The sequence below is a fragment of the Hypomesus transpacificus genome, chromosome 26 (assembly GCF_021917145.1).
Source record: "Hypomesus transpacificus isolate Combined female chromosome 26, fHypTra1, whole genome shotgun sequence".
NCBI classification, from domain to species: domain Eukaryota; kingdom Metazoa; phylum Chordata; class Actinopteri; order Osmeriformes; family Osmeridae; genus Hypomesus; species Hypomesus transpacificus.
Window position 1 is genome coordinate 5628199 of NC_061085.1, and position 26397 is coordinate 5654595.

The window sequence follows — 26397 nt, forward strand, 5'->3', positions numbered from 1 at the left end:
AAATAATGTTTAATCTTTAACGTTATGCCTTTTGGAGATCATGTTATCTTCTCCTCGCTTAACACAGTATTATTCATAGTAACCGAAAATTTAACCAGGGGTGCCCAAACCTTTGCATAAAACTATATATAAGATGGGGTCTACTGTTAGTGGAGCATGGGTGTTGTTCTTTTATCACCCCCTTAGCTCTTCAATTTATCCACACAAACACACTATAATGAAAAAGACCTGAACAGTATCTATAGATAAGAATGTTAGCGCTGGTCCCTTGCCTGTCATAAAAGTTCCTCTCATCAGGGGAGCATCACATCTACATGAAACAGTAGTCAGAAGGATATGATGAAACAGGCTCTCTCCGTAATTCACTGAAAGTAGTATAGTGTTTGATTCAGCATAAACCTAATGTTTTAAATATTGAGAAACCTAGCAACCTTAACTTCCGCAATGGCTATTTCCAATTATGGTAAAGACAGTTGACGTTTTTGTATAATCTGAGACCATGTTTTTGCACTTCAATACTGAACACATGCATGGAAGACACATGTCCATACACTAATAGATTAAACAGTTGTAAGAGCCAAAAATATATTACAATGAAGAATATTGCATAATGTCACATGTTAGCAAATGGTATTGTCAAAGTAAAGACTTTGGGGATATTTGCAGCATGCCAGACCCTGACTGAGCAATCTTTGTAACCCATACAAAATGTTCTTTTCGAGGTACTGGCAGGGAAATGTGGCAGAAAAATATGCTGGTGTCCATCAAAGTTGGAAGAAACAAGGATTTTCTTGTGGAAAATACCAATCTTTGGTCAAGATTCAGGATACAAATAGTTCATTGTTCAAGTAATGGAAGCCTCCTGATCATTCTCTGTAAACAATGACATGCAAAACATATATATATTGAAACACTATTGAGTCCATTAACAGTTGTTCTCAGTCACGTTGGTACATTTTTCAGATCACAATGGAAATTCTCGAAACGATTTGTTCAACCTCCACATCATCTCTCTACACATCATAAAATCAATGTTTCCTTTTAAACTATGCTTTGTTACATTCATGCAAATACGTACGATTGTTTGCTGTTTCCTACATAATCAATTGCTTATGTCATGTTGATCAAAATTTACTGGTTCACTATTAAATAGTCTACCTCCCAAAACATAATTGTCAATTCCCATTCCCGAGTTGCATGTACAGTTCTGCCCAAGGGGTGTTTTCTGTGTTTACATTACAAAAAATAATAATTGTGCTATGCAATGCTGTATAACAGTCTTTTGTATCGCAATGACATGGTCTGTCAACAAGTTACAGTACAAAAAGTAAAAGTGTAAATGTGAATCCTGTCTATTGCAATCAATCCCACATACGGTAAGTAATGTGAAACTTTATGTTTAAATTGATATGTGCCATACAAAAAGACTGCAGCTTTGGGCATTTTCAATAATTGTCATCAAAACCTCAGCCATAGTTTACGTCACAGACTACTTACAGAATACACTGTTATATTGTCAATATGGCTAAGCATTTTGACTGTCTTGTTTGTGAACAATGAAACAAGGACTTCTCATTCAGATGGCACTAAACTAATAATTTTGAGGACGTTACAGGCTTTCGCTACCAATCCATTGTATTGCAGCTTGTACGAATTGATTTGAGAAATGCACTTCATGTTTTGTAATTGTTAAATATGATTCAAGAAATGTACCAAAGCAACTGAGATGAACTAAGATCCCCATTAGTTAGTGATTTGTCTGGCCTAGGAGCTTAAATCTACACCAGTATGTCTCAAGTGAAGTGTCTGGTTTATGGATTAAAGGGTATTAATGCAATCTATCAATGAAGACAGTTAATCTCTGTGCTTCAACCTTGAGTTGCATTCTCTTACACGTATAAGTGAGTGTGTACGTCGTCTTTTGTCTACAACTTGAGTGTGTCATCTCAATCCAGGGTCACCAGAAACTTCCTAATCTTTCTCCCCAATACATCCTCTTATGTGTCCATGAGTGTGTGCCACTGGCACACCTGCTGTCCCTCTGCCTCTTTCATCTGAGTCCAGTGGGCCTGCTGCTCCTCCCCAGTGCTGTTGAGGCCAAGGGAGACCCATCCTAGCTTCTCCCTTGGCTTCATGCTGCTCCGTCTCCAAAAAACAGTCACAACCAGGGAGACCTCGGACAGTTGGAATAGTGCCACCTGGAACACAAAGGTCTCCTTGTAGGTGGGGTTAGGCTGGCCACGGCACACTGCTGTTTTACACTTGGACATCTCCTTGCCTTTGGAGTCCACCATGGTCAGCTTCACATAGGTATCTGAGAGGAGAAAAAGAGGTGAGGACAGGAAGTAAGAAGCTGCCATCTAGTGGATGGCAGCTAACTATGCTTAATAAAGCAGTGCAATTATGTTGAGCTCTGGATTGTGTAATATACTATAATACTGATAAAATAGACTAATTGCATTTAACAGTCCTCACCTCTCATGATATAGAGCTGCCCCCCAATTAACTCTTTTACGCAACATAACAGACCATCTGGCACAATAGTGCAGAACACACAGGGGACAGGAAAAAGAACAGGAGGGAAGAGAAGTGGACAAGAGAGAGAGGGTATGAGTAAGTGAACAGAAATTGTACAAGATAGATTATTGGACTGATTTGCAGAGGCAGGATTTGGCAGATCTGAGCAAATTTGTTTTAGAAAAAGATAAATCATTCAAGTGTAGAGGGGAAACATCCTCTCAAAGGTTGAAAAATCAGTAAACGTCAGTAAATCAATTCTTACATAACAGTAATACTTGGAGTCATGCATCTTGAAGTATAATATCCCTAAAACTATCATTGCTGTCGGCAACATTGAATGAACATGGCAGAGTAAAACTTACTGGTAGGCTTCTCTGAAGCTGTGTTTTTGAAGTGACTGCCCTGTATGACTTCAGCAGATAGTCGTCCTGTGGTGGAGTTGTAGATGAGTCCCAGTAAAATCTCTGGACAGGACGAGTCTCCTGTGGATCGGTAGGACAAGGCCCCCGCACTGCGAGATATGCTCACCAGTGAGCCACAACCCTGACACATTGCACAACCAAATACCGACACGGTTACCAAAAGACAACCGAAAAATGATTAGAGTATATATTATTGAACTACTGGAAAGTGGTGCTAATAGGCACTGTCAAAAGAGTTGGTGTACTTGGTTTGGTCAGGAAGCGTGGTCTTGTTTTTGCAGGCATTGTGACTGAGTGTACATCAAGCAGACATTTAAAAAAAAATACACACAAAACACACAAATATAAACTGGTAAGTCCAGTGGGTCCTTACTGTTAGTGTCGAGCCAGGGTCCAAGGTGACAGGCAACACCATCTTGCCCTGCAAGTTGAGCTTAGTCAGGTAGAAGACCTTTTCTCCCAGCACCTTCTCTTTTTTCATACGCCGGACACTGTAGAGGCGGAACCGTACCGCGTAGTGTCCAAGAGCCTCTTGTTCCACACGGGAGAAACGGAAGGTCTCGGTGAACACAGGGCATGGGCCCTTCTGCACCCCAGTCTTGGCCCGCTGCTTCTTGGTGGGCAGCAGAACTAGGTGTACCTGCCAGGAAATGTTGCCCATCTGTTTGAGGGCTGGGATATCGGTGGCTGCAGTGACAGTGACTGCCAGCCACTGCTCATCAGAGTCATACTCAAAGGCTACATCCAGAGTGCCATACTTGGCCAGAGGCTCTGGCTCATATGCAATTGGTAGCTGAGGGGCTGAGCCATCCTGAGAGAATAAAAGGTGTGAAGTAAATGGATAAGAGAGTCTTAAAAGATTTAAGAGATATCATCTGGTGAGCTCTTGAAAATTGGTAAATTGAATTCCTCATCTATTTAATATTCAGTCTCAAATAATATAATGTCTTTAGTGGAAGAAGAAGAGACTGAGCCAGGTTAGATGAACTATAAACTCACTTCTGGGCCTAGTACAGCAGTACTGTCACTTGGAACATCCTCCTCATAGCCCTTGTTGAGATAACTATCGGTGTCCTGGTCCAAGCTTGCCTCACTGGAGTGGCAGGTCCTGACACTGCCCACCTCTGGGGATGACCCCCTCTTATGGCACTTGTGAGCCGGCACATCCTTGTCCTGGTAGGGAGGAGGGTGTAACTCATTCAGGGTAAAGTCCCTCTGGATCCGTTGGATACTGTTGGCTGTGTTTATGACAGAAAGATTTAAGTGAAAAACACTGAAGAGTGTGCAAACAAGGGATGTTCATGTGGCACAATCTGTGGTTATAAGATTCTCAGGCCCAACGAGCCTGTGGCCCAGCACATTCTTTGTTTAAACAGGCCACATCAAAGCCATGCACGTGTGCTTGCGCATGCCTGTATGTGTGTATACAGTACTGTATATTTGGCTACATAAGCCTACATGTGAGAACTGAAGGTTGTAACTAACTCACTGTGAGTCACTCACCATGTCCAGGAGAGGCTACACTGCTGTAGCCCTCATGCTCTGTGACGTTTTTGGGTCTGTTAGTCGAGGTGTGATGTTCCGCCGGCACCTCAGGCCCTCTCAACGGCCACTCTTCCTCGCTGTCAGACAAACCCCCCTCTGGATGGGACTTGTCTGGCGGTTGTAGAAAATACTTAACAGCTAAAACTCACCACTCTTTCATTAGTACTAAGCTTACAAAAATATGGTGTGTAGACTTTCACACTTGACAAAAAACACAAATGGGTGTTTATGTATGATGAGGCTTGATAGAACAGGGACAGGCAGAGAGAGAAGAAAACTCAGGGCTGATTGAAGTTCACGGTTATAACGAATGCATGAGAGAACCAAAGAAGAGTTCGTACAGGATAATAGAATAAGAGATTCAGCCAATAGCAAAGCAAGTTATCCTCAAACCTGTATCGAGTTTCTTCTTACTTGTATTCATGTTTTTCTTTTTATACTTAGATTTTTCTGCCTTCTCCGAGTCCTCGTTTGAGCCTTTGCTTTTTTTGGTGTCTGTCTTCTTTTTGTCTTGAGTAGGGGAGTTGCCCTCATTTTCCTCAAACTCCCCTTTTGTGATTATCTTTTTTTGAAAGCTTGGCTCTTCAACTTTACCTCCACACTTATTCTGTTTCAAAGTCTTTCTTTCCTCCTCAGAGCTAGGAGATGTACTATTCTCACAGTTTTTGGCAGATTCGTTCAATATATCTTTCTTGTTGCACTCCTCTTTAGAAAAGCTGGCCTCTTCATTCACATAATCTTTCTCTATGGTCTCCTGCTGGCTATTTTGTGTTTTTTCTACAATCATTTTATACATGCTGTTGGAGTTTGAGTACATATATTCCTCCTCCTCTTTTTTTATCTTCTCCTCTTTTTCTTTTTCCTCTTTTGCATTACTCAATTCAGGTTTTTTTACTCTCCAGCATCCATCTCTCCACTCCCATTCTAACTGACTTGGAGAATACTCTCCTTCTGTAAATTCTGAATTGTTCACGTCTGTACTGGCCTCAGGGTCTTTGGAGGCCTGCTTTTTGCTTTTGCGGGTAACTTTTTCCTCCTGAGTTGCTCCCCCGACCTCTTCCTCCTCCTGGACCTTGTTGATGATAGTGGTGACCTGCTCAGTAAGCTGGTCACTGACTGTGTAGGTAGCATCACTAACGGCACTAGCAAGGTCGTCCACACGGCTGCTGACAGTGTCCAAGATGGAAGAAATGTTCACTGATGGCAGGCTCTGCTGGAAGCTCTTGAAGAAGGCCATCTTTGCCGGAGCTACTATTGACACTCTGCCCACTAGATTACCTCATATCTCTGGCTCTGGTGGAGATATTTGTCCATCAGTGTATAAGAGAAGCAGGGCACAGATGTGCATGTGCAAAACCATACTAGTAATGTCTGGGACAAGTCTCAGTCATTCAAACATGTTTTTGATTTAAGGATGGGAATGGGACTTTATCAATAGTCATACTTACATGCAAATAAATTCAAAATATTTTAATTCTATAAGCACGTTAGGTAACATTGTAAATGTTACCTTGCTGGTCCTTTTTAAAGTCACTGAGGCATGACAGATTGCTGTTGTTCTCCATTGACAGCTTGTTGCTGACGTAAAGAAAAAAAAGAGCCATCAGGGCCATGAATGCTCCAATGGAGGACAGGATGCCGAGCAGCTCAGGAGACACTGAGGATAGAGAGAGAGAGAGAAAGAATGAGAGATAGATAGAAAGAAAGAGAATGAGAAAGAAAGAAAGAAAGAAAGAAAGAAAGAAAGAAAGAAAGAAAGAAAGAAAGAAAGAAAGAAAGAAAGAAAGAAAGAAAGAAAGAAAGAAAGAAAGAAAGAAAGAAAAAGAAAGAACAAAAACAGATAAAAATGTCAACAAAGTTAATAATGAATTCCCACCTGGTAAGAAATATTCACACACAACAAATATGTGGGTGATATTTTGCTTCAAAGGTTCAGGAGACACAGTTATGGAGGGCAACAATTGTTCTTGTACACTGTAAAGTTAAACCCAATGTTACTCATGAGATATTTTTACTGATGCCTCCTCTGAGCAGAGATGCTCTGAAATTCAGATGTAGAGCAACAGTTAGCAGTAAGCTGTGCAGGTGAGAGCATTAATATGAGTCTGTTACCGTATCAACCCAAACTAAATATTAGCGGTAAAATAATGTGAATGGGATGGTATTTCAAATGTTATGTTTTCCCACTCAATGAAGACTAACAATAGAATATAGTCCATATTTAGAACTAATAAACATATGCACCGTGAAAACATTTACCAGCTGTCAAGGGTCATTATGTGTGGGTAATTAACTCAATGAAAATCTGTATTACGGGCAATCAAAATAGAGTCTCCTGGGTATGTGAACCACAGTTACGTCTGCTCTGATAAAGAGTTTAAAGTTGCAGACCAACATCAAACAGATACAGATATCATCTATAAAGATAGATGTGCAGAGAATATCTCAAATAATCACACCCCACCTCATCACTGGCTTCATTTCAAGTTGTCTTAAAACATTCCAATTATCAATCATTCTATACTCTCAAAATGGATCAAAGGTAAGAAGAAGTCCTTGTTTTCACAAGGAAAAATACTGTGACAAAGCTGTCCATTAGCAATCCGATATAAAAAAACACTGGAATTGACTCTAAATGGTAGCCAGTGTATACTACAACCAGCTGTCCGTCACTGACAAGTTGGTTGATTGAGTCAAATTAGCTTACATATTGTAAAATGTACAGTGTTCACATACCTCAACAGCTTATATCCCTCTTCCACATCAGTGTGGTGCCACTTCATGTGATAGTGCTCTGTATAAGCAACTGCACCTCAATTATTCAAATGCTTGCAGTTACTTGATACCTTTCTCTACACACCAGCTTGCAAAGTGTTAGCTTGGCTGTCCCAGTTTGCTCTCACTGACTAGAGATCTGTGAACCCATACTGTCAATATGTGTGTTGTTTTAGTTTTAGGTAACATTAACTTCACAATAAACTTCACTGTAACTAAACAAATATCTCAAACAGCAGGTATTTAATATACATTGATGAGTAATAAAATAAAAATAATTATTCCAACGTTCTTCATGCCATACAAGAATATGAATCTAGAGTTATTATCAAGAGACTTATTTAAGAGTGATAAGGTCATCTGGAAATGTTGCTTACATTTAAGTTTCTGCTCAATACGAAACCTAATCCCTACCAGTAAATAAATAATGGTCTACTTTGGAAAAAAGTGTGCTAAAACTTGATATGCCATTCATAATTCAGATGTAGCATTTTCTAATTACTATAACTACAGTAAACAATTAGCAATTATAAAATAGAGGTAAGTGCTCTTTAATTGATAGCTTTCCATAGAATTTTAAGATGAACGAATGCATGGTCAGAAAAACAGAGGACAGACTGACGGTGTACATACAACCTATGACCTTACCTCGTCTGGCACAGATAAACTCATGTGCCCCACAGCTCCTCCCCCCCCCTAAGGAGTAAAGGGAAAATGTTAGGGATTAGCCTAATACAAATGTATCAAGTATTTTATTATAAGAATAATAGCATATAGGTACATAGAAGTACATATATTAAATATGGTAAATACATAAGTACCGAGAGAGCTATCAGGATGAGTCAATTGGTCAGTTGGTAAACAGCCTATTTAGCAAGCAGCAGAAAGGTAGATCTTACATCGGCTTCTATTCATTTTTGGCTTTGAGGTATGCCAAAAAAAGTATGTTTGGTGGGAAATGAATGAGTTGTATAGGCTATTTTATCATCTTTCTATTCTGAGTATGTCAATGTGTGAACTGTCTCTAGCTTGAAAAAATTGCAAGTAGGATATTTGGTGATAAAAAGTATATCTTCCAATGACTTCCATTTAATTAATAGCCTTAGTAGAATAAAATATAGTTCAATTGGGGTGTACTGCTGTACAGCTAGTCGGCCTGAGTAGTTTTTAATGTTTAAAATCGTGTTCAGTTTGTGAGCACTTTGAGCTGCCATGTATCTACTGAAGAAAGGATGGGAGGCCTCGTGTGGCAAAAAGTTTAAAAATGTTTTTAATCCAATTTGAATTACAATTGCACACTATCGTCTTATTGTCTTGTCTGTGTTCCAGAGTTGATATAAAAATAAAGAAAAGTATATTTAATTGTGCTTTCTTTATTAGCTAGGTAAGGGACGTGACGAAATAGGTCAGATGTTCACACAGACCGGTGAGGCCGCAGCAAGTAGGTAACTCTAGCATAGCTCGGATCCTGCTACGTGGACTGGTGTTATTGTTGGGCCGTCATGGGCCGGGTTTCCCAGATTGCTCTTAACGTCCTAAGGAGCTTCTGAACGAATCTGGGAAACGCAGCCAAGGTCATTTTCCAGGCTAAAACTGATCAAAACAGCTCAGAAGCTCCATGTCACACGAGATGCGCTGTCAGGTCTGGCGGTGGTCTAAGGGTTATTCTGCAGGGGGGCTGTCACGCCAAATAGTGTCCTAGGGCCAAATAGTGTCCTACCTGACGTCACAATGCCGTTCCGAAGCAAGGACGCGTCCGTCGCTATGCCGACCTTAAATTCCTGACATTCCTGAGATGGCTGCGCGTGCCAGCAGCGGGAAACTATCCTGGTTGCTATTCTGGTTGCTAGGTAGTCGCTTCTAAATTGCAATTTACCTCAGGCTCTCACACAGTTTTGGACCGTCATCGGCTCGAGTTGTTATTTATCTGCTGACGCATCAAGACATCCACCCGGAGACGATCTACATCAGATAACCCTTAAATCATTCCTTTGCTAGTTGGTACATTTTTTGTCGAAAAAATACCTTATTTCGCATCGATTTTAGCCGACCGGGTAGGCAAAGCGTATAGTATTCTCCCTGCACGCGCAGCCATCTCAGGAATGTCAGGAATTTAAGGTCGGCATAGCGACGGACGCGTCCTTGCTTCGGAACGGCATTGTGACGTCAGGTAGGACACTATTTGGCCCTAGGACACTATTTGGCGTGACAGGGCCTCATGTGTTTCCGTTACGGTACTGTACGGTGGCCCACAGGTGCACACCACAGCAACATTAGCGAAGCAAACAAAAAAGCTAAACGGCTAAATGTGTCTCTTTCGCCTGATGGTCGTTGAGAAATCTAAGATGTGATTGTAATTTTTGCATGTTCAACATGGATTACAGGTCAAAAGTTGAATGAACGAGTACTTATGTCCTTTCGATTTCTTACAGGGTAAGTCGTTGTTGCCCATAACACGCTAGCATTCTGCTAACGAATGCTGATTGGTTAGTGAAGGACTGACTACGACCAGAGATCCCGCTTGATGGCATCCGAAGCAGAACCAGAATGTCGGAGCATTAGCAACAACATTAGCAAGCCAAAACTCTTTCTAGCATGTGTATTGACAGGGAGAGCGTAACTTGTCAGCTGTGTTGTCGATGCCTCGAGAGAAAAGTGGAAGTAACCAGAGCTTGCCGTCAAGCAATATAGCTGTGGTTGTACGATGTGTATGACGTCAATGACATTTTCAAAAGCTTTTTAGAACAGAAAGGCGACTTAAAAAAATCTAACACCCAGCGGTGTGTATTTTTTTTGCCTCCCCTTTCGAATTCAGAATTCAAATTACTAGACAAAAAAATAATATCCCGAGAAGTGGATTTTGAGGGGTATAGCTCCATAGACATATTCATTCTGCACGCGCTCTCATATGGAACTAGAGTGGAACCAGAGAATATCTGGAACTGCAACCATTTCAGAACCAGGAAGTTTCCCGAGAGTGGGAGTTCTCCCTTTATTAGACATTGTTGCTGTTGTGTTCTCGGCTAATGTTGCGGTGTTCTCGGCTGATGTTGGTGGTGTGAACCAATGCTGTTGTGTTGTAAGTAGTAGATTATTTTTGAAATTGTTCGTTTTTGTTAATGTCGTTGTGTTGTGTGTTAATGTTGTGGTGTTTTCAACTTTTGTTTGCTTCGCTAATGTTGCTGTGGTGTGCACCCGTGGGCCACCGTAGTACTGAGCTGCAGTCAGCTGACTGTCTGACTCTCCCTCTCCTAACCTTAACCTTTCTCTCCTCACAGTGTTTAAATTACCATTGCGCCTACGTTATCGCCCCCATAATTAAGTCAAAACCTTTGTACAACTGCACTGAGGATTCGGAGGCTATGCATGCCATAAGTCTATTCGTCCATTGCATGTGAAGATGTTTCAAATTGTCATCAATCTGGTGATAACAGTCCTTAACGTCGTCCCATTACTCACTTTCACATGCTGGGCTACGATGACGACATAAAACAAGAGCACTGCTGCTATTAATTCAGAGACTGATGTGTTGGCAACATACTGCTGTCCCTTCAGCAACGAGTCCCGGGGTCCATGAGCCAGTATCCCTGCAGATCTCCCTGCATCAGTGCGGCTATTCTATCTAGTCTCGCAACAAAAGAATGCTGATGAGACACTACGTTTCAAGTAGGCTACAACGTTTAACAGACCGAGGTAACACTGTTTGGTTCTAACTATCTTGTTCTGTTCTACTATGTGCGTTCTAAGGATAGGCCTACAGTAGGAAATGTGTACTACTTACCATCAATCGCCATGATTTTCTGTTTCGGGACCTACCAAATCTGGGGGGTAAACGGACAGGACAAGACTTTCTCGAGGCGAGGGGTTTCGTTTTTGTCAGGCTCCCATCCCTTTTTCAAAAAAATGTATCAATCAAATTCGGAAAATGTATGGTCTTATCCGGACATTCCTTTGTACAAAAGTGAGTTGTCACTTGTATCCCCATTCAGTATAAGCATTTTGTGGTTGTAAAACGTGTGTTAATGAACATACTGAAAATGCATCTGTTCTTTTTGAGGGACAATAGAGTGATGGTGGGACCTTTGAACACCAACACCTATTGATGTGTGTGTCGTTCGTTAGAGGTCACATTACATCAAAACTTCATTTTAGGAGGTTATTTACCATTATGAGATCCCCTAGCCTTCCTTAGTATAGTTAGACCATATATCTAAATTTAAGATTCCAATTTGTTTATTGTATGCACCTTCCTGCCAAAGCAAATTCCTTGTCTGTGCAAACTTTCATGGCGAATAAATCCCTTTCTGATTCTGATTCTGATTTCTGCCTTTTGTCCCCCAGTGGCTAGAATTTTCGATAGGTGTAAACCAAGCCCTGGGTGTTCTTCTCCGGTCAAGCTACAAACCTTGGACAAGTAAGTTAACTAATGCTATATCATTTTGTTGCTTTACTGTATATGGTTACCTATCTTGCTACCCTTAGAATGTGGCTGTAACATTAGCTCTGCAGCCAACAGCTGAGTTACTGTCGCTAATGTAAAGGTAGATGGCATCAAGTGTGTGTGTGTGAATATAAACGCTGTAACGCCAGTGTTATACACTTCTTTGTTATTTGGATAACCGCTATGCTGTTGGTGTTAAGGCGCGCGCGATATCCGCCTTTCTCCTCCTTGAAATGAGTGTACACCTCTGCAAATCAGGGTGATCAGATGAGAATGCTAAATTCGAGGCATCTTACAGCAACGGGGGCTACGAGCCATTGCGATACATCCGTTGTAAACATTAGCGCATGTTGCCGCCCCTTTTTTCTCATTAGCATTTAAAGCTACAGACACAGAAACAGCGCGTTTTGAGGAAAGCTCATTGAGGGACTGCTCGTAGTGGCTGTAACTATGCACCAAGGCTGAATTTCGGGAAAGATACTTCAGATACAGTAATAGGGAACCACTAAGGCCTATATAAAAGCATCCAAAAACAGCATATCATGTGACCTTTAATGGTTTGTAGGCTATGATAGGCTATGATAGCCTAGTTTCAAAGAGTGATTTGTTCATCTTGTGTACAGTGTTAATTTTAGGACATCCTCAGATCCATGGCCCGCGCAAGGCATGAGCGAACTAAGTGGCTGCTTAGGGCCCCGGTGGCCACCAGAGGGCCCCCAAGAGCTCATGAAATTACAGTTTAATGTACCGTGTTTCTTCAATTAAACACTGCTCTCGTTTAAACGCCGCACCAAAAATGAACATTGTGTAATAAACTCCGCCCCAGAAACACGGTAGGGGAAGCCGGTCCTGAAATACCTAGTAGCAGCATTTCATTTTAATGAACATTCTCGTGTTGCACTAGGGGTCCATTGTTAGCTAAATATGTTTCAAATATTATATCAACATACCTTACTTAGCAAATTACTCTAGCTAGCTAGAGACAAGCTGTTAGTCGGCATAGTCGGGAAGGGAAGCTTACGAAAAAATAGCCAGAAAACGAATAGCAGTCTAGCCTATTGCTAACGCCTGTCTAGATAATCTATTGAAAGAACTGGAGAAGCAGGTGCTTGTGCGTTAGCAAGCTAAACTAGTTAACAGGCTACGGTAGCTAGCTCTAGTGTTTATATACAGTGCCCTCCAAAAGTATTGGAACAGTGAGGCGAATTCCTTTATTTTTGCTGTAGACTGAAAACATTTGGGCTTGACATCAAATAATGAACGTGAGACCAGAGATCAACGTTTCAGCTTTTATTTCCAGGTATTTACATCAGGATCTGATGCACAACTAAGAAAATATCACATTTTGTTTGAATCCACCCATTTGTCATGTGATCAAAAGTATTGGAACAGATATACTTAAAACATATTTAAGTGAATAAGACTTAATATTTAGTTGCAAATCCTTTGCTTTCAATAACTGCAGCAAGTCTGTGACCCATTGACGTCACCAAACTTTTGCATTCTTCCTTTTTGATGCTTTCCCAGGCTTTCACTGCAGCCTCTTTCAGTTGTTGTTTGTTTTGTGGGGTTCCTCCCTTCAGTCTCCTCTTAAGCAGGTAAAATGCATGCTCTATAGGGTTTAAGTCTGGAGATTGACTTGGCCAGTCTAATACCTTCCATTTCTTGCCCCTGATGAACTCCTTTGTTGTTTTGGCAGTGTGTTTTGGGTCGTTATCTTGCTGCATGATGAAGGCTCTGCCAATCAGTTTGGTTGCATCTTTCCTTAAATTGGCAGACAAAATGTTTCTGTAGACTTCCGAGTTCATTTTGCTGCTGCCATCATGTGTTACATCCTCAATGAAGATTAATGAGCCCGTCCCAGAAGAAGCCATGCAAGCCCAAGCCATGACATTACCTCCACCGTGTTTCACAGATGAGCTTGTGTGTTTGGGATCATGAGCAGTTCCTTTCTTTCTCCAAACTTTAGCCTTTCCATCACTTTGGTAAAAGTTAATCTTTGTCTCATCAGTCCATAAAACTTTGTCCCAGAATTTTTGAGGTTCATCTCTGTACTTTTTGGCAAATTCCAGCCTGGCCTTCCTATTCTTCTTGCTAATGAGTGGTTTGCATCTTCTGGTGTAGCCCTTGTACTTTTGTTCATGAAGTCTTCTGCGAACAGTAGATAGTGATACCTTCACTCCTGCCATCTGGAGGTTGTTGCTGATCTCACTAACAGTTGTTTTAGGGTCTTTCTTTACAGCTCTTACAATGTTTCTGTCATCAACTGCTGATGTTTTCCTTGGTCTACCTGTTCGACGTCTGTTACTTAGTACACCAGTAGTTTTCTTCTTCTTCAGGACATTCCAAATGGTTGTACTGGCTATGGCCAATGTTTCTGCAATGGCTCTGATTGATTTTCCATCTTCTCTAAGACTCACAATTGCTTGTTTTTCACCCAAAGACAGCGCTCTGGTTTTCATGTTGTTTTCACCTCTGAATACAGTCTGCATAGACAAAACCTATCTTACCCAATCTGAACCTGAGTGTAGACATTCAGTGGTATTTATTGATTGAATAATGTATGTAATAGGACACACCTGGGCAACAAAACACACCTGTCAGTCACATGTTCCAATACTTTTGCTCACGTGACAAATGGGTGGGTTCGAACAAAAAGGTGATATTTTCTAATTTGTGCATCAGATCCTGATGTAAATACCTGGAAATAAAAGCCTATATTTGGCCTCATCACACACCTTATTAATGACTTTAGACGCATGTATACACTATGTCTTTATGCCTCATTTTAAATGCAAAAGCAGGGAAAACATTTACATTTAGTCATTTAGCAGTTGCTCTTATCCAGAGTGACTTACAGTAAGTACAGGGACATTCCCCCCGAGGCAAGTTGGGTGAAGTGCCTTGCCCAAGGACACAACGTCATTTGGCACGGCTGGGAATCTATCTGGCAACCATCTGATTACTAGCCCGACTCCTTCACAGCTCAGCCATCTGACATCCCAGGTGTCCACAAAACATGTGCTATCCTAAAGAAATATAACTTACTTTGACTTAATTATGCATTATTTTCTGTATGTCCTTTGTTATGTAAGTGACTACTTATTTGTTGTATTTTTTGTTGCTTATTAAAAAAAAACGAAGACTGGCGCAGTGTCTCAATGCTATCCTAGGTGGTGGGCCGAAGCTCAAAGTCGTGCATTTGAACGATCCCTGGTGATAGAGGAGCTGGATTTTTCTGTATCGGTTCTAAACTTTTCTACAACTATTAAAAAATGTGTTGGCATGTCCAGTTCTCCACATTTTTTATTTCAATTTTAGTTGAATCTTTCCACTGCTATTTCTGCAAGAATGCTTTCCTTGCTGTCAACATTTTGCAATTGCAATGGACTCTGAACAAATTTTGACCAACTAGCTTCAGTAAATGGGTAGATACAATATTTTGGTTTGCTACCTACATGCATACAGCATGATTGCAACTAGGACTTGTGGCCTTAAATACACAGCGAGCAATACAATTAATTGTGCACATGCGTGTATTATGTTAATGAAGTTCGTTTCCCAAGTGTGCAGAGATGTCAATATATTGATAAGTGTTACTGATGTGGTATACCTACTCTTGGTTAATTATAATTACGTATGTCATTGCTTCATGTCATTATTATAGGTTTAGGCAACACACACATAAAACAATAGGCTACTGTAGGCTACATTTATTTGTACAATGTTCTGCACATTTCATTAACACTTAACTGTTAACTTGCTCTGATGACTAATAGTAGCGCAATAATTTAACAAATATGCTTGTTTAAGTGGAATGTTGCAATGTTTCTTTAGAGAATACCTAAGTTAGCCATCTGTTTTACTTTTTTCCATACATTTGAACCCCAGTTGACCACCGACTTTATACCGGTGTTGTCGCCCAACTGGTTACCACGCTAACTGGTTCCCCAACTGTGCGTTCACGCATCAGTCTTCCTCCATCACCAGATTCGTCACAAATTCACAAACATGTTACTGGCGATTTTCAAGTCGGATCTCATATTTGCTGCGGCGAATATGAAAGTATGAACGCATAGGCTACGTGCGCACTACATTACATCCATTCACGACAAAATAAATGGAGACAAAATAAAATATTTGCATGCTCGCATGAGGTGGGATTCGATCGCACTAGAGCAAAAATACATTCAGCATGACAGTCCATTGCCTTACACTGAGAGCTATTTGGCTCACAAAATGTTACGAAATACGTTAGCCTTCAGGTAACATCTTGTTTTGGCTTCTTCTAAAACAACTGGTTCCCATAGACACTACCCGAATGTAGGCTACTAATCACGTATTTGGGGTTGTATCGAGCCAAAAGCCGTATTTTCCACGACATCACAGCTCCTTCTGACACCACATGTTCAAAATTCATACTAAGAACGTCGCTGCTAACCCAGCTAATACGATCAAAATAGCCTACGCGTAACCCTTTGAAACATAACATGTGTCCATTCGTTTCCTATGCGATTTCGTGTAGGGCCTATGGCTGAGTGTATCTTTAATGTATCTTTTGAAATCAATTCATTTCATAGTTGTATATGTAGCGAGCATTAGCGTACATTACAGCCATTCGCCAGGGCAAAATAAATGGAAGCTAAGAAAATAAAAGATTCGAGTGGGATTCGATCCCACGAACAAAACACATCCGTCACTGTAGACCGTTGCATTACACAACGAGCTACTGAAACTGTTAAGGCAAGTAAGGATTCAGTCTCAATTTTATCAACTACCTTGGCCTTCAGGTAACATCTTGTTTTGGCTTCTTCTAAAACAACTGGTTCCCATAGACACTACCCGAATGTAGGCTACTAAAACGTATTTGGGGTTAACTCGAGGCAATAGCCATATTTGCCAAGATATCACAGCCCCGTAATGACACCACATATTGCAAAGTAATACTTAAATCGTCGCTGTTAACCAATACGATCAGTTTAAATGCGAACACTGCCGAGTAGTAGTCTATACACAGGGTCAAATTCTACCCGCAACACAGTAGGCTTTTTAGTGTCTCATGCATTTGTCAATAGCATCCAGGTAACTTTTTGAGGTTTCTATGATACATACATTTGTATTTTGTGTCTAACAAACACACGACACATGCAGTGCCATCGTATTTCCTTTATTATGTGAAGTACTACACATGTTTGTGTGAACTACGATAAACAATGATCAAATCTCCTTCGAATATCCCTTTTGACAAGCAGTGTCACAAACTTCTCATGTGCCCATAGAACTGTCCCTCAACCAACCTCAATTCTCAAGAAAAACTCTACTTGAGGACAAAAACATGGAAGAAACCGATAGAGAATCAGCATGGGATTTATTCGTTGTGAAAGTTTGCACAGACAAGGAATTTGCTTTGGCAGGAAGGTGCATACAATAAACTTATAGGAACCTTAAATTTAAATATGTGGTCCATTTATACTAAGGGTACATAAACTAGCACTACTAAGTGGAATTAGAATTAACATTAAATATACAATAAAATATAAGTTGCCGTAATTTACAATATAAAAATACAAATCTTACAAAAATACAAATGAGGAGCAATTTAGTGAGGGATCCCCTCCTTAGATGGTAAGTGAAAGAAAGGTTGCAAAGGCCAGTTCAAGCCATGTAGCCACAGTGCTAGTGCAATGTGATCGGTGCACAACAGGGAAGCCAGGTAGATGGATGGACTGGAAGGGACCGATGTCCACCAGCCTGATGCAGTTTGTTGGAGCCTGGAGCAGTTGGTGGAGGCTGGTAGCAGAGACAAGCAAAGAGTGTGATTACTGGGATGCACAGGAATGAATAATGATGGTGATGAGGGTGCATGCAAATTTACCAGGCATTGAACTCGGGGTGTGGCAGAGTCCTGTAGTGGGTCATGGCCGAGCAGCAGCTCAAGCAGATCCCCGGGAAGTCTGGATAGATGACAGAGGGAAGCAAGAACATGCTAGCACAAGGACCAGAGGACAGGAAGAGACTTTATGCAGAATTCTTAATTGAAAACGGGGAGTTTGGTCGCATTTCTCCGTGCTTTAGCTGGGCAGATGTGTATGAGTTGATTGGAGTGAAGGAGTCTTGGTGGTCTTCCTCCCAAACTTAAGTACTACTGCATGTACTCTACTCTACCTTTACAGGGTACATGCAGGACAGTGAAAGTCCTGCCCCAATGGTGGCTTCCCGACACAAAGCCAATGAAACCATAGGCCGCATGCTGTACACTGGATCTAAAAGAGAAATATGACGTATATTGGTAATACAACACAATACATAACATAACTTTCAGTTTGTACTTACCCAGTCATCATGGTCCTTTTTTTTTTCCTTCTGGACTTCGGCATGAATTTCCACATCCTCGGCAAACCTCAGACAAGTTGTCTAGATATAACACGTCTTTTTCAATTTCTCAATGATACCTTAATGCACATGTTTTTTAGACAATAAAGTAAATTTAACCTGATTCAGTGATCAGTCTACAGGCTATTTCTCTCCTCAACCGAGTGACAGCCTCCTCGTCATTTGGGAAATCCAGGCCCCCACCAGCCAGAATTAGCTCTGCATACTACACAAGAAAAGTACAATCAATAATGTTCAATAGCTGTATTCAAGAAATGGTCAGGTGTACTCATACCTTGCAGACAAATACCCCACAGGATGTAGAGTCTTGCTGACACGGATGGCTTATTTTTTCACAAGCCCATCGTGAGACGTGGATGTTTTTGCGTCTCATGAAAGCTCTATAGAACAGCAAAATTGTTGCTACTTGTAACCTACAACTTGTTATGATATTACCACTGGTGTACGACTTGCCTTGTCATATCCCTGCATTTCATCAAGTGGTTAGGGGTTTCACCAAGGGGGTCCATGTACATGACCCTTTTCTCCTTTGGATAGATTACCTTTACAAGATGTTAAGTCATGTTAAGAGGACGATTATAAACTTTAAAATCAAGCACACCTATTTGAACCACCCATGGTTCTATACTTTGCTCCTTGGTAGCGCATGTAAATTCTCACCACAAGAGTCCAGTGATGCTTGTCACAGACTGGTCCTATAAGTATGTCATAGGCCATTGGGTCAAGCTGAAAATGAACACTCATAATCAATGAATACTTGTGTATTGTAATGATCCATCAACCGATTTTGAAAATACTCACCGTGGTTAGTCCCCTGTATGCTCCTTGCCACATCGCAGTCATTTGAAACAAATCAACCAGATAGACCTTCTTCTCTGTTGGATCTCGCTTCCCAATGATGTTATGAATGAATGCATTCAGAACCTTCAGTGGAAATTGTGTAGAGTTGAATGTTTGCCATCAAATATATCCAAGCATGTCAATGAAAAGGCTTTAAGCAGCATGCATTTACCTCACTCTCTACCTCCTTTCCGGGGGCCAGATTCTGCAGGTCTGCGGAAAATATTTTATAAGGCCCAATTTTGCTCCACAGCACACCTTGCCGTTGACCTGACCAGATGTCAGCTAGTACTGAAAAGTACAAGACAGAGTTCTTTACAAAAGCCTCAAATTGTAATTGAACGCAGCATTGATTTCTGAAAAATCCCAAGTGCCCCTGTGGCATGTGACAGTCCTGCATGTATTCAGTATGTTGTCGGTAGAAACAAATTGCATCTATACTTACATTCCTCTGGAGAGACTGACACTGGGGTGGGGGATTGGGGAACCGTTGAAGGGCTAGGCTGTGGTTCTGCTGGAGTGAAAGTGGGGGATTGGGGAACGGTAGAGGAGCTGAAGGGGCTAGGCTGTGGTTCTGCAGGTGGAGTGGCAGTGGTGGCAATCCATTTTGATGGGATCCGTGGCTGTGGTACCACATACCTTTTCAGGTGGTCAATATTGATCTTTTCAAGGATCTTTCCTTTGTCGTTTCTTAGATCAACACTTTTTTCTTCGATTTGGGTTATAGTGAATGGACCTAGCAGGTCTGCCTCTAATTTACCCCCCTTTCTTTGTTCCTGACGAATGTTCTTTCTCAGAACTTTATCCCCCACCATGAAGCTGTCATATGCCCCCTTTGACAGCTTCCTCTTCCGCACCTTGTCTTGTCTCTCTTTGATGTTCGCCTCCACCCTAGGGTACACATCTTCCAGGTCAATTATCCGGCTGCAAAGATCTTCATTCTCTACGAAAGCATTCAAGTCCTCGTCACTTATCTGTAACATTGATACACAACACACAAAACAAGCACACATTAAAGCAGATACATAGACATGGTTGCCCAATCAGCTGCTACTGCAGGGAAATGCCTTCATACCTGCCACTTGTCTGGAATTTGCGATGGATAACGGGCCTCTCTTCCATACATCAAAAAATACGGTGAATACTTAGTGGTCATTTGATTTTTTGTCCGTAGTCCAAACACTGTAGGTTTGATGTACTTGTCCCAGTCGCTTGGGTGGTCCTGCACCATTTTTTTCAAAGCCCTGAAATTGGAAAATATACAGTAATTCCTTACAATAATACATACAATATGAGATAATGTAGGTTATATAGGACAAAAGCATGATTTACCCCTGAATGGTGCCATTGAGCTTTTCAACCAAACCATTTGTTTGAGGGTGGTATGGTGCACATAAGCTTCTGACTATACCAAGTTTTTCACACAAGTCCAAGTTGATCTAGAATAGGCATTGGATATGAACATGAAAAATATAAATTTTCTGCGACACCATCTTGTTTCCCCTCCTAGTTTTGCTGTGTACAAAAGTAGAATGTCATATCTCAGAATTCAACTTACTTTGTTCACAAATTCTTTGCCCCGGTCTGTGAGGATTCGTTTGGGGGCGCCATATTTATAAAAGAAATCCATGATGCACTCCGTTACTTCCTCTGCCTTTTTGGTTTTTAATGGATATACTTAGATCCATTTGGTGAAGTAGTCCACCATCACACACATGTATTGGTGTCCAGTATTGGAGCACTTCAGTTTCCCAACAAGATCCATCCCCACGAGCTCAAAGGGCTCAGACACCTTCAATGCAAGCAAAAGTGTAACATTTAGAGTTTTACAACCTGATCCTAGGCCTCCCAGACCAGCATGTTTTAGATGTCTCACTGCTCCAAGACACATAAAAAAAACTAATAATAATAAATTGTATTTATATAGCGCTTTTCAAGGTACTCAAAGTCGCTTGTTTACTAATTGAAACATGTTTAATGAATGAGATAATTCACCTCTATGGGTTTGTACTGGGTTTTCTCCTTGATAGAGGTCCTCTTCTTCTGACACACATCACATTCAGCAATCGAACAAAGAAAAACATTTGACAACACACATGAAATATGCAGGCTACATGTTTTTCATGGGCTCCACAGAAATATGGATGAATGACCCACTCACCCATTTTGTGATGTCTGCCTTCATCCCAGGCCAGTAATACCGTTGATGAATGGCGTGCAAGGTTTTGTCTACTCCACAGTGAGCCCCAATGGCACTGGCATGAAACTCCACAAAGAGATCTTCGGCCTCCTGTGGAGTGAGAACAACCTTTGCAAGGCGATGTTGCTCTTCATCCTGCATCCTGTGGCACTGGTAATAGAGTTCACCATCTAAAGGGACACTTTGCCATGAACATTTTAACATACATGTCAACATTGTATCACAATCAGAATGGGTTTTAATCACCATGAAAGATTGCACAGATAAGGAATTTGCTTTGGCAGGAAGGTGCATACATTAAACATACAGGAATCTTAAAATTTAAGTATAAGGTCTAAATTATACTAAGGGTACGTAAACTAGCAATACTAAGTGGATTTAGAATTTAAATAAAATATACAATAAAATATAAAGTTACAATATAAGAATACAAATTACAACATAAGAATACAAATATTACAAAAAATACAAATGTTATAATGCAATGGGTAAAGTGTTGTTGTGTGGTTTGCCTTACCGATGACTTGGTAACTCTCTGCCCTTCTTTTCAAAACATATCTCTCACTCTTGGTGGAGTTTGGAGGATAGATATTGCTTATCTTCAGGGAAACAATTTCTTGGACTTTTTGGGGATCCATATCTACTCTGTCACTAACTGACTCACCTACTGCCTTATTACTGACTGACCTACTGACCTACTTAATATTGACTGACCTAATGACTTACAACTGATTTACTGACCTCTGACTGACCTACTACCTTACTGACCAACTGACTTACAACTGACTTACTGACCTACTACCTTACTGACCTACTGACCTACTAACTTACTGACTGACCTACTGACCTACTGACTTACTACTGACTGAACTACTAACTACTGACTTACTAACTTACTGACTACTGACTGAACTACTGACTGAACTACTAACTGACTACTGACTTACTACTGACTGACCTACTGACTTCCTGACTACGAAAAACCATCAACCCACTGTTGCTCCTGAGAAAAGGCCCTTTCACCTGCCCCCTTTATACTCGCTCAATTGTACTGTACAGATGTATGCAATTACTGTAATTGATACACTCCTTTGATAATTGGCATGATATAGAAATGGCACAGACATGATCCTACTTTTGACAATCATGGCAATTTAACCCTAACAGATAACCAGCTGTTTTGGATGAACCCAAACTAGGTGCTGATGTTAGGGGTAAGGGATATTCAATTGAATAATTAAATAATTGTTACACACAAACGTGTAGTACTTCACATAATAAAGGAAATACGATGGCAATGCATGTGTCGTGTGTTTGTTAGACACAAAATACAAATGTATGTATCATAGAAACCTCAAAAAGTTACCTGGATGCTATTGACAAATGCATGAGACACTAAAAAGCCTACTGTGTTGCGGGTAGAATTTGACCCTGTGTATAGACTACTACTCGGCAGTGTTCGCATTTAAACTGATCGTATTGGTTAACAGCGACGATTTAAGTATTACTTTGCAATATGTGGTGTCATTACGGGGCTGTGATATCTTGCAAATATGGCTATTGCCTCGAGTTAACCCCAAATACGTTTTAGTAGCCTACATTCGGGTAGTGTCTATGGGAACCAGTTGTTTTAGAAGAAGCCAAAACAAGATGTTACCTGAAGGCCAAGGTAGTTGATAAAGTTGTGACTGAATCGTTACTTGCCTCAACAGTTTCAGTAGCTCGGTGTGTAATGCAGCGGTCTTCAGTGACGGATGTGTTTTGTTCGTGGGATCGAATCCCACTCGAATCTTTTATTTTCTTAGCTTCCATTTATTTTGTCCTGGCGAATGGCTGTAATGTACGCTAATGCTCGCTACATATACAACTATGAAATGAATTGATTTCAAAAGATACATTAAAGATACACTCAGCCATAGGCCCTACACGAAATCGCATAGGAAACGAATGGACACATGTTATGTTTCAAAGGGTTACGCGTAGGCTATTTTGATCGTATTAGCTGGGTTAGCAGCGACGTTCTTAGTATGAATTTTGAACATGTGGTGTCAGAAGGAGCTGTGATGTCGTGGAAAATACGGCTTTTGGCTCGATACAACCCCAAATACGTGATTAGTAGCCTACATTCGGGTAGTGTCTATGGGAACCAGTTGTTTTAGAAGAAGCCAAAACAAGATGTTACCTGAAGGCTAACGTATTTCGTAACATTTTTTGAGCCAAATAGCTCTCAGTGTAAGGCAATGGACTGTCATGCTAAATGTATTTTTGCTCTAGTGCGATCGAATCCCACTTCATGCGAGCATGCAAATGTTTTATTTTGTCTCCATTGATTTTGTCGTGAATGGATGTAATGTAGTGCGCACGTAGCCTATGCGTTCATACTTTCATATTCGCCGCAGCAAATATGAGATCCGACTTGAAAATTGCCAGTAACATGTTTGTGAATTTGTGACGAATCTGGTGATGGAGGAAGACTGATGCGTGAACGCACAGTTGGGGAACCAGTTAGCGTGGTAACCAGTTGGGCGACAAAACCGGATCACCAAAATGCACATGTGAATGTTTACTTCCTACTTTACTCGCCTTGAATATCGGGGTATACGATTGGTGGATTTTATGATGGTGTCACGTATATGAGCTCTTATTGGATGCGTACCATAGTTGTCCGGAAACCATGCCTGTGTCGAAAAAGAAACAAAATGTTTGTTCCTAGAGAAATGTGCAAGAACTGAACGTGCCAACACATTTTTAAGGGTTGTAGAAACGTTTTTAAGCGATACAGAAAAATCCAGCTCCTCCATCGCCAGGGATCTGAAATGCACGATGTTGAGCTTTGTCCCACCACATGTCAAATGACTGCAAAGGCTTTCATTTGGAATCTTTTAATTTTATTTGGAAAATGTTATATCCATACATTTTGGATGGTCTGAAAGAAAACCGAATATTCACCAATTTAAAAGTGACATGAAATTATATTTTGAAACTTTAAAAGGACTGACAAATAAGCCATCCGGACTCGGAATATTTACAATGCCTTACCCCCTGTTTAATGTAAATCTCTTGCGCCCCTTTCTCATGTATGTATGTGCACACTTATTGTTTTCAGTTTGTATTTGCACTTGAACAATAAAGTATTTTGAACGAAAAAAAAAAAATACTGCAAAGGCTGCTGGTTGATGTTTTTCGGTACTGTAATGGCGTAGGCTACTGCGGTTGCAACGTTGCCAATGTGTAGTGAGTGAAAGGCAAAGTCTTCGCTTCAATGTCAGGACCACTTATTGTAGCCGCTGTCATCGGCGGAGGAATAATCATATTTTTACGTCGTATGTTTCCTAGAAAGAAGTCTGTACATTTGTTGCAGTATCCTGTCGATATAATGCGAGGAAAAACTGTTATCGTGACCGGAGCAAACAGCGGCATAGGAAAGGCCGTAGCCTTGGAGCTGCTAAAACTCAAAGCTCGGGTGATCTTGGCCTGTAGGGACCCACAAAGAGCTGAAGAGGCGGCTGAGGACATGAAGAAACAAGCCGGCCCCGATCACGGAGAAGTGGTCATTAAACAACTTGACCTTGCATGCCTTAAATCGGTACACAATTTTTGTCAGGAGATCATTAAGGTTTGTAATGTTTGACATTCACTTTGCCTACACATCGGTCACTCATTGTTGACAATGACACTTGCAAATAGCATGTCACTGACAATAGTGTGGATGGTTTGGTGTTATCCTTTCCAACCATGATGATATTTAGGTTGTTAAAGCTGTATTGAAATGGCTCCTCAGTCTGCTGGCCTGTGCGGAACTTCTTCACTATCCTTTACCTTATACTGTAGCCTATATCTAAACGTTCAGTGGGATACAGATGCCTATAAGAGGCACTGTTATATATATATTTTTTTACATTTAACCAAAACAATGTAAGTAATTAATGTAATAGAAAAAATACAAAAACAGACAAAATATTTATTTTACTTTGATCCTGACAGGATGAGGTCAAGATTGATGTCCTCATCAACAATGCAGGAGTCTACCAGTGTCCTTACACCAAGACAGAGGAGGGGTTTGAGATGCAGCTGGGTGTCAACCACCTTGGCCACTTCTTCCTAACCCACCTTCTATTGGATTTCCTAAAGGGCTCTGCCCCCTGTCGCATTGTGGTGGTCTCCTCCAAGCTTTACAAGTATGGTCACATCAATTTTGACGATCTCAACAGTGAGAAGGAGTATAATAAGGCTTTCTGCTACAGCCAGAGCAAGCTGGCCAACTTGCTGTTTACCCATGAGCTCTCACGCCAGCTGGATGGCACCGGAGTAACTGTTAATGCCCTCACTCCTGGCATCGTGAGGACCAGGCTGGGCCGGCACATCCACATACCCTTTCTGGCTAAGCCCTTTTTCTACCTGGCCTCTATGGCGTTCTTCAAGAGCCCACTGGAGGGAGCCCAGACCCCACTTTACCTGGCCTGCTCCAGAGAAGTGAAGGGTGTGTCCGGAAAGTGCTTTGCCAACTGCCAAGAGGAGGAACTGTTGCCCAAAGCCATAGATGATCATTCAGCCAGGAGGCTGTGGGACCTGAGTGAGAGAATGGTTGGCCTAAAGAAATGAGAGACCTATACTAGATTTTACATACTTAACTTTTCAATGTTTACCAGTGAACTTTGATATCATGGATATTGCTGGGAGATTTGGGGCTTCATTGGAACATTATTAGGACATGCTGCATGCATATGTGTGTGAGAGTTAAAAAAGTTTGCTTTGAACCTTAATGTGAACCTTCACATTAACTGTTTCAGAATATATTTAACAGTTCGTGCTTTATATGAACAGCCAGTATAGACATTAAATGATGAACATCAGGAAACAAAGAAACCTGGGCCTTCACATTTGCTGGTATAGTGTTTTCTAGGAATTTAAACATCTGAGTGTTTTGATATGTTTTGACACTTGAAAATAAAACTGCAGATACCGTTGCTAGTGGCTGCTTAAGCAGCTCATCAAATCTGGTGGTCTGTCATTGATTGTGTTGCAATCTGTGTGACTGGATGGACTGACGCAATGATATTGAATAAGTGAGTGAATGTTCTGTTCTGGAGTCCTAAGATTTTGGTATAAGTAATTCCTTTTGTGCACAAAGGGGATGTAGCCACTGGGGTTTGAATTTAAATGTCAAATTCTGCTTTACATCGACAGTTGACAGTGTAGACAATTTATTTACACACGTGTTGAGGTCAAATTATAAGTAAAGTTTCTCCTATTCATTTAAA

The 26397-nt window shown here is 40.9% G+C and overlaps 2 protein-coding genes across 11 annotated transcripts; one reads left to right on the plus strand and one right to left on the minus strand.

Annotated features, from left to right (window-relative positions):
- Nucleotides 1-11510, minus strand: syt14b (synaptotagmin XIVb). 7 transcript variants are annotated; one of them, XM_047049396.1, is made up of 9 exons: nucleotides 11044-11510; nucleotides 7911-7958; nucleotides 5998-6144; nucleotides 4446-4598; nucleotides 3942-4180; nucleotides 3316-3753; nucleotides 2883-3063; nucleotides 2476-2532; nucleotides 3-2314 (listed from the first exon to the last, which is right to left on the minus strand). In XM_047049396.1, the coding sequence occupies exons 1-9, from the start codon at nucleotides 11054-11056 to the stop codon at nucleotides 1998-2000; spliced, it is 1593 nt and encodes a 530-aa protein (XP_046905352.1). In that variant the 5' UTR covers nucleotides 11057-11510; the 3' UTR covers nucleotides 3-1997. The 7 variants fall into 7 exon arrangements, 5 of the variants coding, with proteins under 5 accessions (XP_046905349.1, XP_046905347.1, XP_046905352.1 ...); XM_047049392.1 differs by lacking the exon at nucleotides 11044-11510 and adding an exon at nucleotides 4881-5780; XM_047049393.1 differs by lacking the exon at nucleotides 11044-11510 and having other exon boundaries at nucleotides 1-2314; nucleotides 4902-6144; nucleotides 7911-7960.
- Nucleotides 10303-26132, plus strand: LOC124487237 (retinol dehydrogenase 14-like). Of its 4 annotated transcripts, none has more exons than XM_047049404.1 (5): nucleotides 10303-10341; nucleotides 10818-10955; nucleotides 11604-11676; nucleotides 24473-24752; nucleotides 25121-26132. In XM_047049404.1, the coding sequence occupies exons 2-5, from the start codon at nucleotides 10904-10906 to the stop codon at nucleotides 25736-25738; spliced, it is 1023 nt and encodes a 340-aa protein (XP_046905360.1). In that variant the 5' UTR covers nucleotides 10303-10341; nucleotides 10818-10903; the 3' UTR covers nucleotides 25739-26132. The 4 variants fall into 4 exon arrangements, with proteins under 4 accessions (XP_046905360.1, XP_046905359.1, XP_046905358.1 ...); XM_047049403.1 differs by having other exon boundaries at nucleotides 10323-10341; nucleotides 10541-10955; XM_047049402.1 differs by lacking the exon at nucleotides 10303-10341 and having other exon boundaries at nucleotides 10385-10955.
- Nucleotides 26133-26397: the final 265 nt, after the last annotated feature.

Bases quoted from the DNA above. Each gene is read 5' to 3' on its own strand.
- syt14b (XM_047049391.1), bottom strand. From the start codon at position 5,724: ATGGCCTTCTTCAAGAGCTTCCAGCAGAGCCTGCCATCAGTGAACATT. The intron at 3,064-3,315 runs GTAAGGACCCAC...GCAATGTGTCAG, and splicing joins ACCCTGGCTCGACACTAACA to GGTTGTGGCTCACTGGTGAG. The intron at 2,315-2,475 runs GTGAGGACTGTT...TTCTCCTCTCAG, and splicing joins GCAGCTCTATATCATGAGAG to ATACCTATGTGAAGCTGACC.
- LOC124487237 (XM_047049404.1), top strand. From the start codon at position 10,904: ATGCTGATGAGACACTACGTTTCAAGTAGGCTACAACGTTTAACAGAC. The intron at 10,956-11,603 runs GTAACACTGTTT...TTTGTCCCCCAG, and splicing joins ACAACGTTTAACAGACCGAG to TGGCTAGAATTTTCGATAGG. The intron at 24,753-25,120 runs GTTTGTAATGTT...TGATCCTGACAG, and splicing joins TTTGTCAGGAGATCATTAAG to GATGAGGTCAAGATTGATGT.